The sequence below is a fragment of the Engraulis encrasicolus genome, chromosome 10, assembly GCF_034702125.1.
Source record: "Engraulis encrasicolus isolate BLACKSEA-1 chromosome 10, IST_EnEncr_1.0, whole genome shotgun sequence".
Lineage (NCBI taxonomy): Eukaryota > Metazoa > Chordata > Actinopteri > Clupeiformes > Engraulidae > Engraulis > Engraulis encrasicolus.
In genome coordinates, this window is record NC_085866.1 from 47,587,420 (window position 1) to 47,603,328 (window position 15,909).

General features: G+C 42.9%; 1 protein-coding gene across 1 annotated transcript; it reads right to left on the bottom strand.

Annotated features, from left to right (window-relative positions):
* Nucleotides 1-4,032: 4,032 nt before the first annotated feature.
* Nucleotides 4,033-13,424, bottom strand: LOC134456288 (neuronal acetylcholine receptor subunit alpha-2-like). Its single transcript, XM_063207667.1, has 6 exons — nucleotides 13,351-13,424; nucleotides 10,307-10,455; nucleotides 9,962-10,006; nucleotides 9,721-9,830; nucleotides 7,382-8,849; nucleotides 4,033-4,420 (listed from the first exon to the last, which is right to left on the bottom strand). The coding sequence occupies exons 1-6, from the start codon at nucleotides 13,418-13,420 to the stop codon at nucleotides 4,295-4,297; spliced, it is 1,968 nt and encodes a 655-aa protein (XP_063063737.1). The 5' UTR covers nucleotides 13,421-13,424; the 3' UTR covers nucleotides 4,033-4,294.
* Nucleotides 13,425-15,909: the final 2,485 nt, after the last annotated feature.

Genomic DNA, 15,909 nt, shown 5'->3' on the forward strand with positions numbered 1-15,909 from the left:
TAGGTACATGTAGATGTGGACCACCTCTGTTGCACGTCTTATGACGTTTTCAGTTCAAGTATACAATAGATAGGCTATTACTTTTCCACTGCTGGTTTTCTGGTAGGCCTACAGCTCAACGCAGCGCGACTCGTCCGCCACTTTTTGCTCTTCGATTGAGCCGTGCCGTGCCCAATCGAAGAGCAAAAAGTGGCGGTTGAGTCGCGCTGTGTCGAGCTGTAGGCCTACCAGAAAACGAGCAGTGGAAAAAAGAGGCATATGTTGGCATCTGTGTAGTGCCCGGCGTCAACAACACAGATTGCACTTGTAATGCTGATGTGTCTGTGAGAAGTGGATGATTTGGTCTGGGAGGCCACTAAAAGCCTGGTATTGATCATGAGGATTTGGAACAGGTTTGAACATGCACATTGATTGAGGGCAGGCTTGACAAAGGTCTCCTAATCAAGTCCTTGATTTAGTGGTGCTGCTGTATATGGCATGCATGACATCGTGAGAAAAAAAGCTACCAGTAGGTGTATGTTGAGTTTGAGTGTTTTCATGGAGGAATCTCATCTGAATCACGTTTTTTTTCTTCCAAGTAAGAACATCAGATGGATCTTGTGGGGGCAATGCAAAATTAATAATTATGAATGGAAGTTCACTAGCACACGTTCACTTTTATTGTGTGAGTAAGACAACCATTCTGAATGTCCATCTAATGCACCATTAAAGGTGTGAGCATTTTAATCGATTGACTATGGACTTGTAGCACTGGCATTCTGTAGATGTAATAATTAATTCATTACTTTCACATATACGGTGTCTGATATATTACTTGAATGGCACACTGCCCAATAGTAACTTAGCCTTCTGACAGAGCAGTTTCAATCAGGTTGCTAAGGGAACCATTCATTGTTCAGATGCACCTTGGATGAACAACTCCCCTGTCTTTACGCCGTCCACCTGCTAAAACATCCGTTATCCAATATCATTACCAAGACCTTGCACCTGTAATACTTACATCTTGCCTTATGACAAGAGACAGCTGCTAGCCATTAGGTTGATACATCTCTCAATATCTTATCTCTGATGATCATGTTCACTGTACAATATTGCAACAGGAAAAATATTAGAACTTTAAATGCAGTCCGAAAGACTACCACTGTAGACCATTGAAGATTGACATGCACTTTCATTTGGCTGAAGGCTAAAGACCATACTCTTGATCTTTGAATTGATTGTTTTGCCATAAAAGGGCACTATAACCTTATGCAGGCTGTCAACTAAGCACTAAAGATTTTTGGTCAATGAATCAGCAGTAGTCTTAAAATAGTTTTTACTGTGGGTGTGTAGTGCTGGCATTGATATGTGTACATTTCAGGTTCTAACTTTAACAGCCAACAGATGAATATGGCTGTTGGTTTTTACCTGTTACACTGACTGAAATGTTGGGCATAAACAACATGCTGGGTGCTGAATCCCACATAAAGTAGATTAATTCAAGAAGTAAAGGACAGCACTCTTGGGATGTTTTGCTTGTTTATTCACGCACAGTCAAATAGGCAAATAAAAAAAGAATAATTCGGAAGAGTGCTGTCCTTTGCTTCTTCATTTAACTTGGATGATGCCATAACTTACTAGTTTCACCTGGAAAGTTTTTGCGATAACAGTCCAGATAAAGATGTAAGCAAACACACAAACTAGGTAAATGCAATGGCATGTTTCCATGGTTTCATTTTTTTCAAAATTGATCCAAAATGTTCTTCAGTATTTTCTCCTAGGGCTGCTCCCACCGATCTGTGAAGTATTCGCTGCTGAAGTATGCGGAAGTATGATTGACAGGGTCAGGGCAATTTACGCACTGTGAGACTGACGTCCGAAACTGAGGTAGTCTACAAGTGAATAATGCGATTGACCTTTTACGACGTATTGTGCACTTTGTCCCAGACGGCATAGTTACAGTTGCTGTGTAGTGTTGGAGTACTGACCAAGGTGCAAAAGTTTGTGGGATATGTCCAAAATAATGTAAAGAAAATGCTGAAAGACACACACACCAAATGTAAAAGCTTAACAACTGTTATAGCAGTTGTAAGTTTTACAGCTGTTTTTGATTGCAGTAGCTACTTATGAGAAGATACAGTATTTGTTCAATGCACGTAATATACACCATTTGCATGTATTTTGGTAATTGGGAGGGAAAGTAATCTCATCGCCCCCTGCTGGCAACGTTCCAAGCCCCTGCAACAAATGAATGGGTTTTTTCTTTGAAAAATTACATCTCGGCCCTGACGACGAAGTAGAAGTAGTGGCAGTCATATTATAGGCAAGTTGGCCCGTTTTATCGAATCAGGTGGTAAAATGTTCGGTTTTTCCCTGATCTGAACTGATTTTAATATTCTTTAAAAAGCTAATACAGAACTACACTGACTGGCATGTGTGACGTGTTTACTCCATGTAATTAGCATAGCCAAATTAGCATAGCCAAACATGAGCCAGAGAGGTGGTTACTCGTCACCACAGAAGCCATCATATCTACTAGAGAAGTTAAAACCAAACCAACATGATTGTGTGTATATATGTTTAATAAGAAGACAATGTGGAACTCACAGGATTACAAGAATGTGAAGATATGCGAAGAACTTGCGTTCATTCGCGTTCATTTGTTTCTCTGTGTTGTCAACGAGGCACGAAGCACAGCATGCTGGGAGCTGTAGTCCGTTTCCGACCAGATTGGCACAATTTCTATTTTTCTTAAAAGGGCAAAAAATTACTTATGATTTTCACAGGTAGTAGTTCATCCTATTGTGTACGCTGAAAAATGTGTCTGGTGTTATAGTTCCTAGTCATATCTTTGTGGGATTTTTAAAAACTCGTCTATGGGAGTTTCAATAGGATCGCCCTGGTGTTTGGAACGTAACCGCTAGGATCGCTGTTTTCCACTTTCCCTCCCAATAGTTCCAATACTGTAGCAAACATTTAGTTTGAGTTTGGGGTTGTATGATGGATCAGAGTTGTGACAGTGGTGTTTAGATGGATAACTTTGGTATACCTTCACATATTCTGATACCAAGGGATGTTGTTTATTTTCACGGCCTCATGATGCATAAAGAATTAGTGGTCAAACACATTAACAATCAAGAGAAATACTGTTGTCTCTCTTCAGTTGGTACTTTGTATGTGATTACTCAATGGATATAAAGCAAGACTGTCATTTTGTATTGACAAAATGGGATATGGAAATTTCATAGATTGCACCTGTTAAAAAGTGGAAGGTTAAAAGCATGTAGATACATACATTAACGTTTTTAAAAAGCTGTTGTCTTAGATTGTTATCCAATAATAATTTAAGGGTGATATAGAAGATACACTGTAAAAATATATGTTGACTCAACTCAATCAAGTCATCATGTTGTCTTGTTGAGTTTAGTTGAGTCAGCGTGTAATGTGTTAGTGGAAATGCAGAATTTTTTTCACAGGCTTTTGCACATTTTCCAAGTGGAAGTTGATACACGGTAACTCATATTACATGCGTATTATGAATTCACACTTGCCATTGTTTTTTGCAATAAGTCAACAATTGTCTGTTACAATATACTGTATGTTGGGCAATTATGAAATTCACCCAAGGACGATATTTCCAGGATATTGGCATTGCCTAAACTGCAAACAAAACTTTTTCTTCAGTTAGACAGGTCCAACCATAGACTCTGGAAAATGATATATAGTCAAGAAATGAACCAGCCGAACGGTGTAGACTTTTTTTTTAGTTTAGTCGTCCAACAAGAAGTCCATTTGTCTTCCTACAGACAGAGAAAATAGTAGACCAAATGGACATTTTGTATTTGTTTGTGGTGTTCCACAATCTCAGCTCTCTCATTTTAAGTTTTGCACACACTTAAACTTGCAAACAGTCCTGGAAAGAGCTTACACCCACAGGGGAAATGTCATTATTTGGAGTCAATATACACATAATATTGTACTTTATTGTCATATCGGCGGCACATAATCATCTGCCATTGAGGAACATCCAAAAACATTTACAAGGGCTAGAGACAGAGGATATAGTCATGTTAGCCTCACCATAGAGGTCCGAAACTTGTGTGTAGTACCTCACCTCAACATAATCTGTCTGACATTCTACTCAGAAAGGTCTTCCAGATACCTTTGCTTTTACATCAAAAAATGGATAATTTCATAGTCAATATTCAAGGGAGATATATAATGTGCGACCTTTCCCATAACTTAATTTGTCCCCCAAAAATAAACAAATTACAAGGCCCATTTAGTTCATTCATTTAGCCATCTGTCTAATATTCTAGATCATTCCGGCCAGCCAAGGCGGTAGAAATAGTCCAACGGTTCCCAGGATGCATACCATGATAAACATCCAGAGGAAAATGCGGTCGATAACCATGGCTACATATTTCCAGTCTTCTCTCACCTGTCAGAGGAAAAGGAGCAGAAAAATGAAATGAATTGTTGTCTCATGTGGTCTCATGGCACATCCTCTCTCAGTGTTCAATTTTTAAAACCAAATTGATTTTTTTTTGTGGATGACCAGATTTCTTTAAGGAAATACCTGTCACTCATCACAATCTAATAAAATATTTACAATGCTGTTGTGCAGACCAATGCATCTTGCAGCTTGCATGTGAAAGGGTATAGGGGTGCCACCTACATACACTTGTCTGCCTGCAGTTTGGCAAGAAGGTGAATGCCTGACGCTCGGCATAAGTTGTGTTGTGTATTTCCCCTCAACTTTCTTACAAACTGTTTCCCTAGGGACATATCCATTCAACACTTTTCTTCCTGGCTGAATGAGTAAAAAGTTATGACTGCGTGTCGTGCCTCTGCTGCCTTTCTCTATAATATGATGCTGTATTGCCCATATCTCCACTGCGAGCCTGCACAATTCACATTTGGCACCACAATGCCTCTCGCAGAGCAAAGACAATAGCATTGTGTTCGCTGCAGAGAGAGAGCTTGTCATATAAAAAGAAATCCCAGAATGGCTGCGGTCTTATAAAAACGCAGTTTAAAGACCTACTTTGTGTCAAATTCCTTTTCCTCAGAAGGTTTGTGCGTGTGAAATTGTTACAAGTTCCTGTAAAGCTGTGGACTGTGGGGGATTCAGTTTCATTTGCAGTGTCACAATGATTTAAAATACATCATTATAATGTGTACTTTTAGCTGGGGAACAGGAAGTAGCTGACTACAATGCCCCTGTTTTTAATAATTATCCAAAAAAAGTCCACCAGTATCTCCCATTTTATTGCAACTTATGGAAAACGTGTGCAAATTATTAGATAGTTCAAACCACCAAGGGGTTTATATTGGATAGCAAATGTAGTCATTATGGGGGAAAGGAATTCCATAATTATCTTATGAGTCTCTGGTATGGGCATATGGCGCCAGTCAGGGATGGGCAGTATTGCTATTACATCTAATTGAAATACATTTTGAAATACAAAATATTATTTTGTATTTTTATTTCATATAAGTGAATTACATGTATTTGTATTTTGTATCAAAATACTTTCCTCCAGTATTTTGTGTATTTCACAAAACTACAAATACAAATACTTTGTTCTAAAGAATATTATTACACAATATGAACACATGATGGTGCTGTAGGTTAAAAAGTATATGAATGCCCCTAGCTGAATTGGAGGCACATGCTTGGATTTCTTAAATCTTGACTGCACAGGAAGTTCAATTTGGTTCAAGGTGATTGGCTAATCATTTAATTCATTCCTCAATGACGTGTTAATGTTTTCCCCATGTCATTCAAACTTGTTTTCAATTTAGGGCCTTTTGTGAAAAATTGAGATTTTACCTGTGCATATTGTTTTAAAACTAGCTGTAGCCAAAGTGCGTTCCAATATGCAACTTTGCTTCCTCCACTTCTGCTTGTGGCCTCGTATCAGGAAGTAATATATCGGGATGACATCACTGACAACAGCATTATATTTAAATATCTCAAAAAAGCGCAATTGTAGAGCCTTTTTCTCATTTGCAATTGGGATGGTGAATGAAAAACAGTCCCCGAAAAGTTGTTGTGGCTGGGAAACTTATTTTTTTTCTCCACGGGGATTGGCCAGGAGGCTGGGCGAGGCCACAAGCTCAAGTGGAGGAAGCAAGGTCGCATATTGGAATGCACTCATAGAGCCAACCAGTATAGTTGCAATACCCACTCCGGCCACCATGCTATAGGGAGCACAGTTTCAATGAGCAGTATAGTTGCAAGACCTACTCTGGCCACCATCCATAGTGCACTTTTTTTTTTTTTAAACCACTTGTACCTCTACTTTGTCACAAAAATGATTGCTATTCTTATGGCACTGACATGTTGATTCAGACAAATTAAGTCAAGATTGAATGGTGACCAGTTGAGAGATGTTCTCATTTGCAGGCCTCATAAACCAGACCCATCGCCAACATTGGAATGCGAAGCTGTTTGAAAAAATTAGTTATGATGACACAGCCTACAGTATATCTCCCTTATATAGTATTATTCAACTTTTTGGTCTTGTGTTTGTATGTCATCATCAGTATTTTTGCACAAGTTGTACGCATGTATGATACCACTGAAACACAGGAATTTCCCCACTGGGATGATAAAGGGCATACATACTTACTTGGCCTACAGCAGGGCCTCTGTCTTTCTTGTTTGAGCTTTTGTTTGTTTTCTAATCATCATTTAATTTCTCAGAATTTAATTGTTCAATTAATTTCATTGTGCAAGTCAAATTGTTAGTTTTTTTACACAATGGTTTTTGTTGTATTTGCTGTGTATTTTGTTGTGTTGAAAATACCAAATATTGTATTTCGATATTAGATACTGTTACAGTTATGTATTTTGTATCTTATTTGTAACATTTTTTGCTGGGTATTTTGTATTTGTATTGAAAATACATGTAACTGTATCTTTGCCCATCCCTGGCGCCAGTACCGCATCATTTTAAGAATGTAATGTATTTCTGTTTTCTAGTTCAGCTACTGTACATGCATAATATGTGTATGCACACTATTTATTGATTTATTTACTTATTTATTACTATTTCCTACTGAACTTGTGACAAAAAAAGTGTGGCTTACTTCCTACTAAAAGAAAGAAGATTGTATCCCAGTACTACATCACGCTGCAAAACCATATTTTTCCACATAAATGACTTATTGTGGTGTATTCACATGTTTAATCTGTAAAGACATGCCATCTGCTATGAATTGGCTGTTACCAGGCAATGGCTGGTAATGTTGTAATATACGGTGGCCTATTACTAAAAGTTCTGTCGACTGTCATGGCAATGTAGTACTATGGTAGTAAAGACTTTTCAACGACTATTACATTATTCCACTGGCATTACTGTATGAGGCTACAGTGATAGATCTACAAACTTACTGAGAAGTCAGCGTCCCCTGCCCGCAGGTGGTCAGCGATGTACTGCACTCCCTCTATGGCCTCCTTCATGGATGGGGAGATTGGGGTGACCAGGTTCAGGGTAGCCGTTGGCTGGGCCTCCTGTTTCTGCGAGCCGGAATGTGCCACACTGGAATTACAGTGCAGCTGGTGGTGATGAAACAGACCTCCTTCACCCGCTCTGCACTCCACTGTCCCCTTCCTCTCCGCAGCCAAGCTCTCAGCATCCAGGCTGTTGTACTGGAAGCTACAGGAGTGGTAGTGTCTCGTAGGTCTCTTAGCTTGGGCCTCCCTCCCTCCTTCCCCGAACATTTGGTGCATCGAGTGGGCCTTGGAGGGTAGTGCCCAACCGTGTGTCTCCCGGTGGTGCATGTGGGGCAGTTGGTGGAGCAGTGGGCCGAAAGCGGGGGGCAGGGTGGAGGCGGAGGAGGAGGGCGAGCTAGAGGAGGCTGGTAGGGTGAGGCCCAGCTGGTGAAGCTCCTCGTGGAGAATCGAGTACTGGCTGGACGACGACCTCTGGAAGACACCTCGTGGCTGGGAGCTGTTGGTTTGTTGCGTGCTGTTTGGTGGCTCCAGCAGGTGGTGCGAGGCTGGGCAGTGCTCCAGAGTCTCTGGGGTGGCAGCGGTGGTGGTGGTGGTGTTGAGGTGGTTGGCCAAAAAGGCCTGGACCTGCCACACGGACTGGGAGACGTTGGCGTTTTGGTGCATCATTTCAATCAGCTTGCGGCAGTTCTGCTTGCCGGTGGTGGGCGGGCGCTTCATGAAGAGGTAACGAGGCACAAAGTCGAGGAACACCCAGCGCACCCAGTGGGGCATGCCGTGCGTGCGCGGCGAGCGGTGGTGCACGTTGAGCACGAAGACGGTGATGATGATGGACAGCGTGACAAAGATCATGGTGAAGAGCAAGTACTCGCCGATGAGCGGGATGACGAGGGAGGTGGACGGGATGATCTCGGTGATGAGCAGCAGGAAGACAGTGAGGGACAGCAGCACGGAGATGCACAGCGTGATCTTCTCGCCGCAGTCCGACGGCAGGTAGAAGACTAGCACGGTCAGGCAGGAGATGAGCAGGCAGGGGATGATGAGGTTGATGGTGTAGAACAGCGGCAGCCGGCGGATGATGAAGGAGTACGTGATGTCAGGGTAGATTTCTGTGCAGCACTCATACTTCTTGCTGTTGTACTGGCCCACGGCGTTGACGATGATCCACTCCCCGCTCTCCCAGTAGTCCATCTGGTCCACGTTGCTGGCCATGCTGATCAGGTCGATCTTGGCCCTGTCATACGTCCACGAGCCGAACTTCATCTTGCAGTTCTGCTGGTCGAAGGGGAAGAAGGTGACGTCGATGCTGCAGGAGCTCTTGTAGATGGCCGGTGGCATCCACTTGATCCGCCCGTCGTAGAAAAGTTGAGCTTTCGTCAGATGAGTGACTGCAAAGTCTCCGTCAGCACTTAAAAAGAACAGAAGGAGGCAAAGATTTTTCAGCATGATGAGAGTCTGACATGTTGACAGCAACAAAATTCTGAGAAGACAAATTAAGAATATATTTTGGCAATATTAGCCCCCTGCAGCCAGAACATTATCGCACAGATGTCATCTAATTGAACATTCCACCAAACGAGCGAAACTACTTCTTTGGATTTAATAGTTTGTTTGTTAATGAACGATGCAAAAATGTGGTCCCAAAATGTGTTTTGGCACAGAGCTCCAGAAATAGCCTTCAGGAAAACACTTTAATATTATGTATATGCCATAAAGATACATATGTTCAAAACACAACAGGAAAAAAAACTTCTTGGCCCTTTTTCACTCTGCCTGCCCAGCCTTAATATTGTTTTAGCATGGATAGATCCTAGACAGTGGCGTGTCTGATATATGGCAATAGATTTATTTCCCTTCAACTGTTAAATTGCCCTGGAGTAATATAAATTGTAATGAGGAACAGTTCCCTGAGGCTGAACTGTGACAAAGAAGGGATAATATGGTCACCTCTCGAGTGGGCTCATCTTCCCTCGACATTTTCCAGCAGCGGACCCATATCCTCATACGTCCCCCCTCCCCCCTTGCCCTCAAACGCCACTTCACGTTGCAAAAATAAATGAAAGAGCCCGTTGTCAATGACGGCTCCATTTTAATATCTATAGGGAGGTGAAATATGACTGTGACCAGTTTCGGTTTTGTCTGAGCTCTGCCTCGGGGCCAACAAATTGCCTACCTGGCTTTTTTTACCCACCAACCAGGATCAGGTACTGCACCTATTTACTACATATTGAATCTACGTGAATGAATGATGAATGAAAAAAAATAAATCAGAACATTACTTGTTATACAGCACGATGTCGGGCCTCCAGATGATTTCGGAAGGGATGCGGATGGATGTGACATTTTCGTACTCGTCAGGATTCCAGCGGAGCTTGTAATCATTCCATTCCTGTTGGGACAAGGGGACGTTGTCAAGGGGATGCTGTCAAGGGACTGTTCCAAACAGACAAGGGAACTGACAGGAAAAATTCAATTATAATTCTGATAAGATTCCAATTTACTCCCAATCAAAACCCATACTTGTTTCACCCAGACGTTGGTGGTCATCATTTGATTCTTCTCATCCTGGTGAAAGGAAGGAAAGAAAGAAAGAGCAAAGCAAATCAAAAATGTGTTGCAACAGTATGAGTGACGGGTGTAAAATAACATTCTTACATATGACTTTTACTTGAGCTATTCCTGAACCTGAGCAGTAGCCATAATGATGACGCAATGCCCGGCCAAGATGCCAATTCTCTGGAGAGAGAAAAGCAGCAGCATCCCTATATAGTATAAAGTGCTCAGTGTAGTGTGCCTGAAGGCCACTCTGCATCCAATTCACAGGTGACGACCCCCAGGTCGCGGCACCACGGGGCGGCCCCTCACCACATCAATCAGCTGAGCGATGGAGAGGCCAAAGTGCACGAGCACCACGTCGGTCGTGTTGGCCACGGGCCGCGAGAACTTGTTGTAGCGCACAAATAGAGTCTTCAGCAGCTTCTCCTCAGCATGGGCCCGCGCAGGCCTCCGCACCGCTGTAGAAAGGAAAAGAGAGAGAGAGAGAGAGACAGAGAGAGAGAAGAGAGGTTCAAAGACAGTGGTGGAAGAGGCAGGTATAAAGGAGGAAGAGAGACAGAGAGGGAGAGGGAGGTTGAAAGATGCAGAGATGGAAGAGGCAGATGGGGGTGAGAACACAGAGACGTAGATAGACGAAAGACGTAGAGAGAGACAGAGAGCTATAAAAACAGAGGGGGATGTTAGAGGGAGAGAGGTTGAAAGACAGGCATACAGGTAGAGAGACAGAAAGGTATAAAAACAGATAAACAGAGGGATGTAGAGAGAACAATAGAGTGAGAGTGAAACTAAGCAAGAGAGGTAGGGAAAGAGGGAGAAAAGAGATGGAGGAGTTTCCAGGTGCAAAGAGGGAGAGATGGAAAGACAGGAAAAGGTAGAAAGATACAGAGGGGTTTAAAACAGACACAGACAGAGGGAGACAGAGGGATGGAGAGAGTGCAAGAGAGTGAAACAGAGAAAGATACAGTGTGTGTGTGTGTGTGTGTGTGTGAGAGAGAGAGAGAGAGAGGAGAGAGAGAGCTCTGAGACACGAACATGGACAAAAGTAGAGAGACATAAAACAGAGAGAAAGATAGAGAGATGGAGAGGGAGCAAGAGAGTAATACAGAGGGAGATGGTATAAAGACACAGTGAGCTAGAGAGGTAGGGAGGGAGAGAGACAAAGGTGGAGGAGCTCCCAGGTGCATGGCACATCCATTTCACAGTGGAACCTTACACTTCCGTTAAGTACCTCTCATAGGATACCAAGAAGCCTGTGAATTACCGAAGGCGAAGAGCTATATTTGTCCACCAGACAGACAAGGTTGTAGTCAGCGAAACCAAAGATGATTCTCCTGTGCGATGCACATTGAGGTTATTTCCACAGGCAAGGCTGCATGTAGCGTTTTTTAGGCACAAACAACTTAAACCGCCATTGCCATAATTGAATTATCGGCAACAACCTGCTGAGGTGGCTGTGATAACTCTCAATTACTATGAGATTGATTGTTGGGTTTCAGGTTCCCCTGAACACTAACGATAAAATATGGTGCCGCAGGTAAGAGGCTTAGGTAGGTATCGTATGCAGGGCTTATGCCAACCTATTTTGGTGTGGTCAGGCCTGTCACCACCACTTACGCAAGCGAGGCAATTGCCTAGGGCCCCCAGCTGAAAAGGGAGGGGAAATGACTGGTTATGTACTTGCATTCAAGTGACAGCAGTGGGAACTTTGTGAGGGAGGCAAAACCTCCATAAATTGAATGACCAAAAGTGCAATGAACAACACTGCTATCCCTCTTGAGGAGGCACAGAGCACTCTTTATGTGGTGAATTAACACTGCATGTTTTACTGTGCAATTTGAAGAGAATAGAGTGCCCCCAGTCCTTCTTTGCCTAGGGCCCCCAAATACCTTGAAGTGGCCCTGGGTGTGGTCAGCTTAGTCTCATTCCATGGTTGAGCAGAACACTAATTACCTTCTCACAGAATTTGTACCACTGGACTGTTCAACCTAAAAATAGAGATTTAGGGCCATATAACTCAGCGAGGCACCGGAAGAGATGGCTTTTCCTTGGCCAGAGAGGTAAAGAGACTTATCGCCGTATGGCATTTGGTGATTGTGTCTGAGTGTGGAGCATTTATTTATTTGATAACTAAGCTCCTATTGGAGCGGCATTTTGTGAAACCCAGTGCACCCTCAGCCGTAGATAAGAATAGGCCTAGTCGAGTGGTTTCAGTGGATCCATACTGTTTCTTCTAGACTTGCCAACATTTATTTGCTTTTATGTTTGTACTAGTTGTATGTCCTTCTTTTATTAATAGTTATTCTATTATATTGCAAACCATTATTTGATTTTTGATTATTTCCAAAAGGTTATTTGCATTGAATGAATCAATTATATAAGTCTAAACGATTCCAGCAGTAATTAGCTAGAAGCCCATGACATTATAGGTTTTGCACTAACTTAAAAAAGCACATTTTCTCATTTAATACCAAAAGCTTAAATGGATCTAAACCTTATACCTGAACATTGATGAGTAGTAAAAAAGTATGTGATGAAATAAGAAAAAAGACATGGCAGAGACCCAACCTATCAATCACTGCAAATGTGTCTTGAATTTCGTCAAATCTCGTCCTCTACACTATTTTTGAAGTCAAGATCAATATCTTATCAGACAGATACATTTTCAGATCTCCTGTGTACGGTGTCAGAAAAAAATCCAACACCCCAACCTTGACATGCACAAGGACAGGGGGAGAGAATGACTTTCAACCAAGGCATTAATCGCAATTGATTATTGGTGAGCTGAGCAACATCAAAGAGACTTTCCTCTGTTCTCATATGTAAGTCGGAAATCAACCCACGTGGAAGGAATCTAGGCACAATTTCATGGACAGAGTAGGAAGGTGATTGGCAGATGTGCAGTCATTTCTCTGCATGACTATTTATTCATGTCCATTTTTACTTTGTGATATCCCAATATAGCAACTTCTCTTATCTGACAGTGTGATCTAGATGACTCATAATGAAGTTGCCTGTTGTGGTCACTCAAGATAAGCCCATTTCACGTCAAATGAAGAATTTTGCCAAGTGCTGAGATTTAATTTCCCCACCAGTACAGCAGAAATGCAGTCACCCCATTCTGATGATAAGAAAGATAAATATTAACTGTGAGTATCCTATGATTATATTTTGCCATTAACCCACAGTACTAATGAGAAAACCACACCTGCAATCACATTCTCAGACGATAGCAATCTCATAATGATGTGCAATGCATACCAAAACTGTGCAAGTGCGAACTTTTCCAGAGATAGAGAGCGAGAGAGAAGATGGAGCACAAATGGATGGAGAGAAAGAAGGCTCTTTTACTTTACCTGAGCAGCAGCAGCAGCACAGTGCTGACAGTAGAGTGAGAAAGGCACACATGCTCCAGGCTGTAGTCATGCTGGAGGGGATTCTGGATCCTTGGAGAGAGCGGGCGCAGAGCGTTACACTACGTACAGACGTCTTGAGCACAGCCAGCTCCCCAGCAGCAGCAGCAGCAGCAGCAGCAGCAGCTGTCCACTTCACTTCCATCTACGGCCACATCTACACAGCTGCCCATTCATTCTCCACTCTACTCCGTACGCCAGTCTGCAGTAAGTTTTAAGTGCAGCAAAGTTGGCCACTGAGTGCCATATGGAGGCTAGACTACACTTACGCTACATACACTATACTTTTCGAAGTGTATTGTTGTCGAGTGAGTCTTCTTTGCCATGCCTGTGCCTAATCCCCCATTGGTCCTCCTCACGCTGTTACAGATAGGTCTTCATCCTCGATTGTCCCTCTGTGAGTATCGCTCTACTTGCGTCTGCAGAAGTGTGTGAGTTCAGACAGGCTTCCTCCTCTGGGCTCTCTCCATCCCACTCATCCCTCTCCTCCTCCCACCCCTTTTTCTTTTCTCATGCCGTCCCTCTCCCTCCCTCCCTCTCTCTTCACTCTCCTCCCCCTCTCTCCTCCTCCCTCGTCCCTCCTCTCCGCTCTTCGCATCCCTTCAGCTATCGCTCTCCACATCTGCAGTGTTTGAGTGGAGAGTAAGCAGCGAGGCTTGTGAGAAGTAAACAGCTGTTGTGAGGTACTCTAGAGTGTGCACAACAATCACAAGAGGGGCATAATCAGCTGTGTTATCATCATTCTTTGAATAGTGAGTGTAGGTTTATGTAAGGCACATAATTATGCTATATCACTCTATCACAAGAGTACCAGCTAATAGCACTGCTTGTTTAGTGAATTGCTGTTTAAATTGAATTATTTTAGTCAGATGCAGATGGGATTGCCGGTGACCCGACACAGTGCTTGCTGAAAAATGTCAACTACATCATCATGCTTTGACATTGCTATGGCATTCCAGAGAGTCAATTAAGAATTGATCATTATAACTTTGGTAACAACATACTTATAAAAGAGGTCCTGTCTAAAATGGTTCATTAATTCAGTTTAGAGTCAATAATTTCTAATTTATGTGGCCATTTGTACTTATTTGTTCTTACAAAGCATCTGTGATGGAGTGCTGTTTAAATTGCTTTATTATTTCAGTTTAGAGCTAATATTTCTCCATGTCAGTGGTCCTTTGTATTTGGAAACTGTCTGAGATGTCATTTGATGGAGTGCTGTTAAAAAGAGTTAATATTCCTTCATGTCATTTGGAAAGTATCTCTGTCAGATGATGCAGTGCTGTTAAGATTTGTTTCATTATTTCAGTTCAGAGCTCGTGTTTTCTCATGTCTATGGCGATTAGTATTTGGAAAGCATGCTTGATGTCAAGTGACGGGGTTGCGTTGCGGTGTCTTGAGGAGGAGAGTTGAGGAGGAGAGCAGCTGGAGAGGAGAGGTAAACTCAGGGAGGAAGCCACCTGCCCTGACCGCTCCATCTGCGCAGAGAGTCTGCCAGGGTAAAGACGACGACGGAAATAGTGTGTGTGTGTATGTGTGTGTATGTGCGTGCGCGCGCGCGTGTGTGTGTGTGCGCGTTTGTGTCTGTGTCTGTGTGAGTGCGTGAGGTTTGAGGAAGAGACATAAACAGACAGGAAGAGAGACAGTTAAAGGGGCGAAAGACAGATTGAGAGAGATATAAAAGAGAGACTGTTAGTGAGAAGCTTTGACAGAGACAATGAGAGAGACAAGGAGCACAGAAGGGAGATAGAGAAAGAGAGAGAAAGAAACAGAGAATGACATAGAATGACTGTGGTGAGATAAAGAAAGAGAGAAAGAACAAGAGAGAGTGAGCAAGAGCCAGAGAAAGGACAGAGATGGAGAGAGACAGAGAGATGGGAAGAGAGAGGAAGGCTCAAATGGACAGGGAGGAGGGCATACCTTCATTAATACACATCAGGGCTCATTTTCCTTTCCTGTCTCCGGTGTTGCCCTTTCCAATGACAAAACTGCCTCCTGTCCTGCACTCCAATGCCTGAATGCACCGCGTGTGCCTGGCGCAGAGAAATGTTGATTAAAAAACAGGAAGGGCTAATGTCAGGCTTGGGTTCACGTCTCCACCATTAGTTTGTTTTTCTTCCCGGTAAGCTCAGGTCAGGGGTTTAGGCACGCTCCACCAAGATTAAGAAGTTTCTTTGGGCTATCAGTGTTGAATGAAAGTGGCATGGGGCCTGCATTCTGAAGTCTGTTTTGTGAGTCGTGACGCGCAAGATTTCGACATGCCTCACTAACAATTGAGGACTTTTGCATTTGTGTCAGACGGTCGCTGACTGGACCTGCCCAGAGGCATTTGTCTCTGTTTCAGGAAGTCTTGAACCATGTGTCATGGCATTGAAATGCAAGCAGGTTGCAGAGAGGAGAAGGGGTGTGCGCATGCTTATTGCTCGCTCCACTCCCAAACTCTCTTTTCTTTCTCTGCTACACTTTTCCATCCCATGCCGGTGTACTGCGGCATCAAGTTTT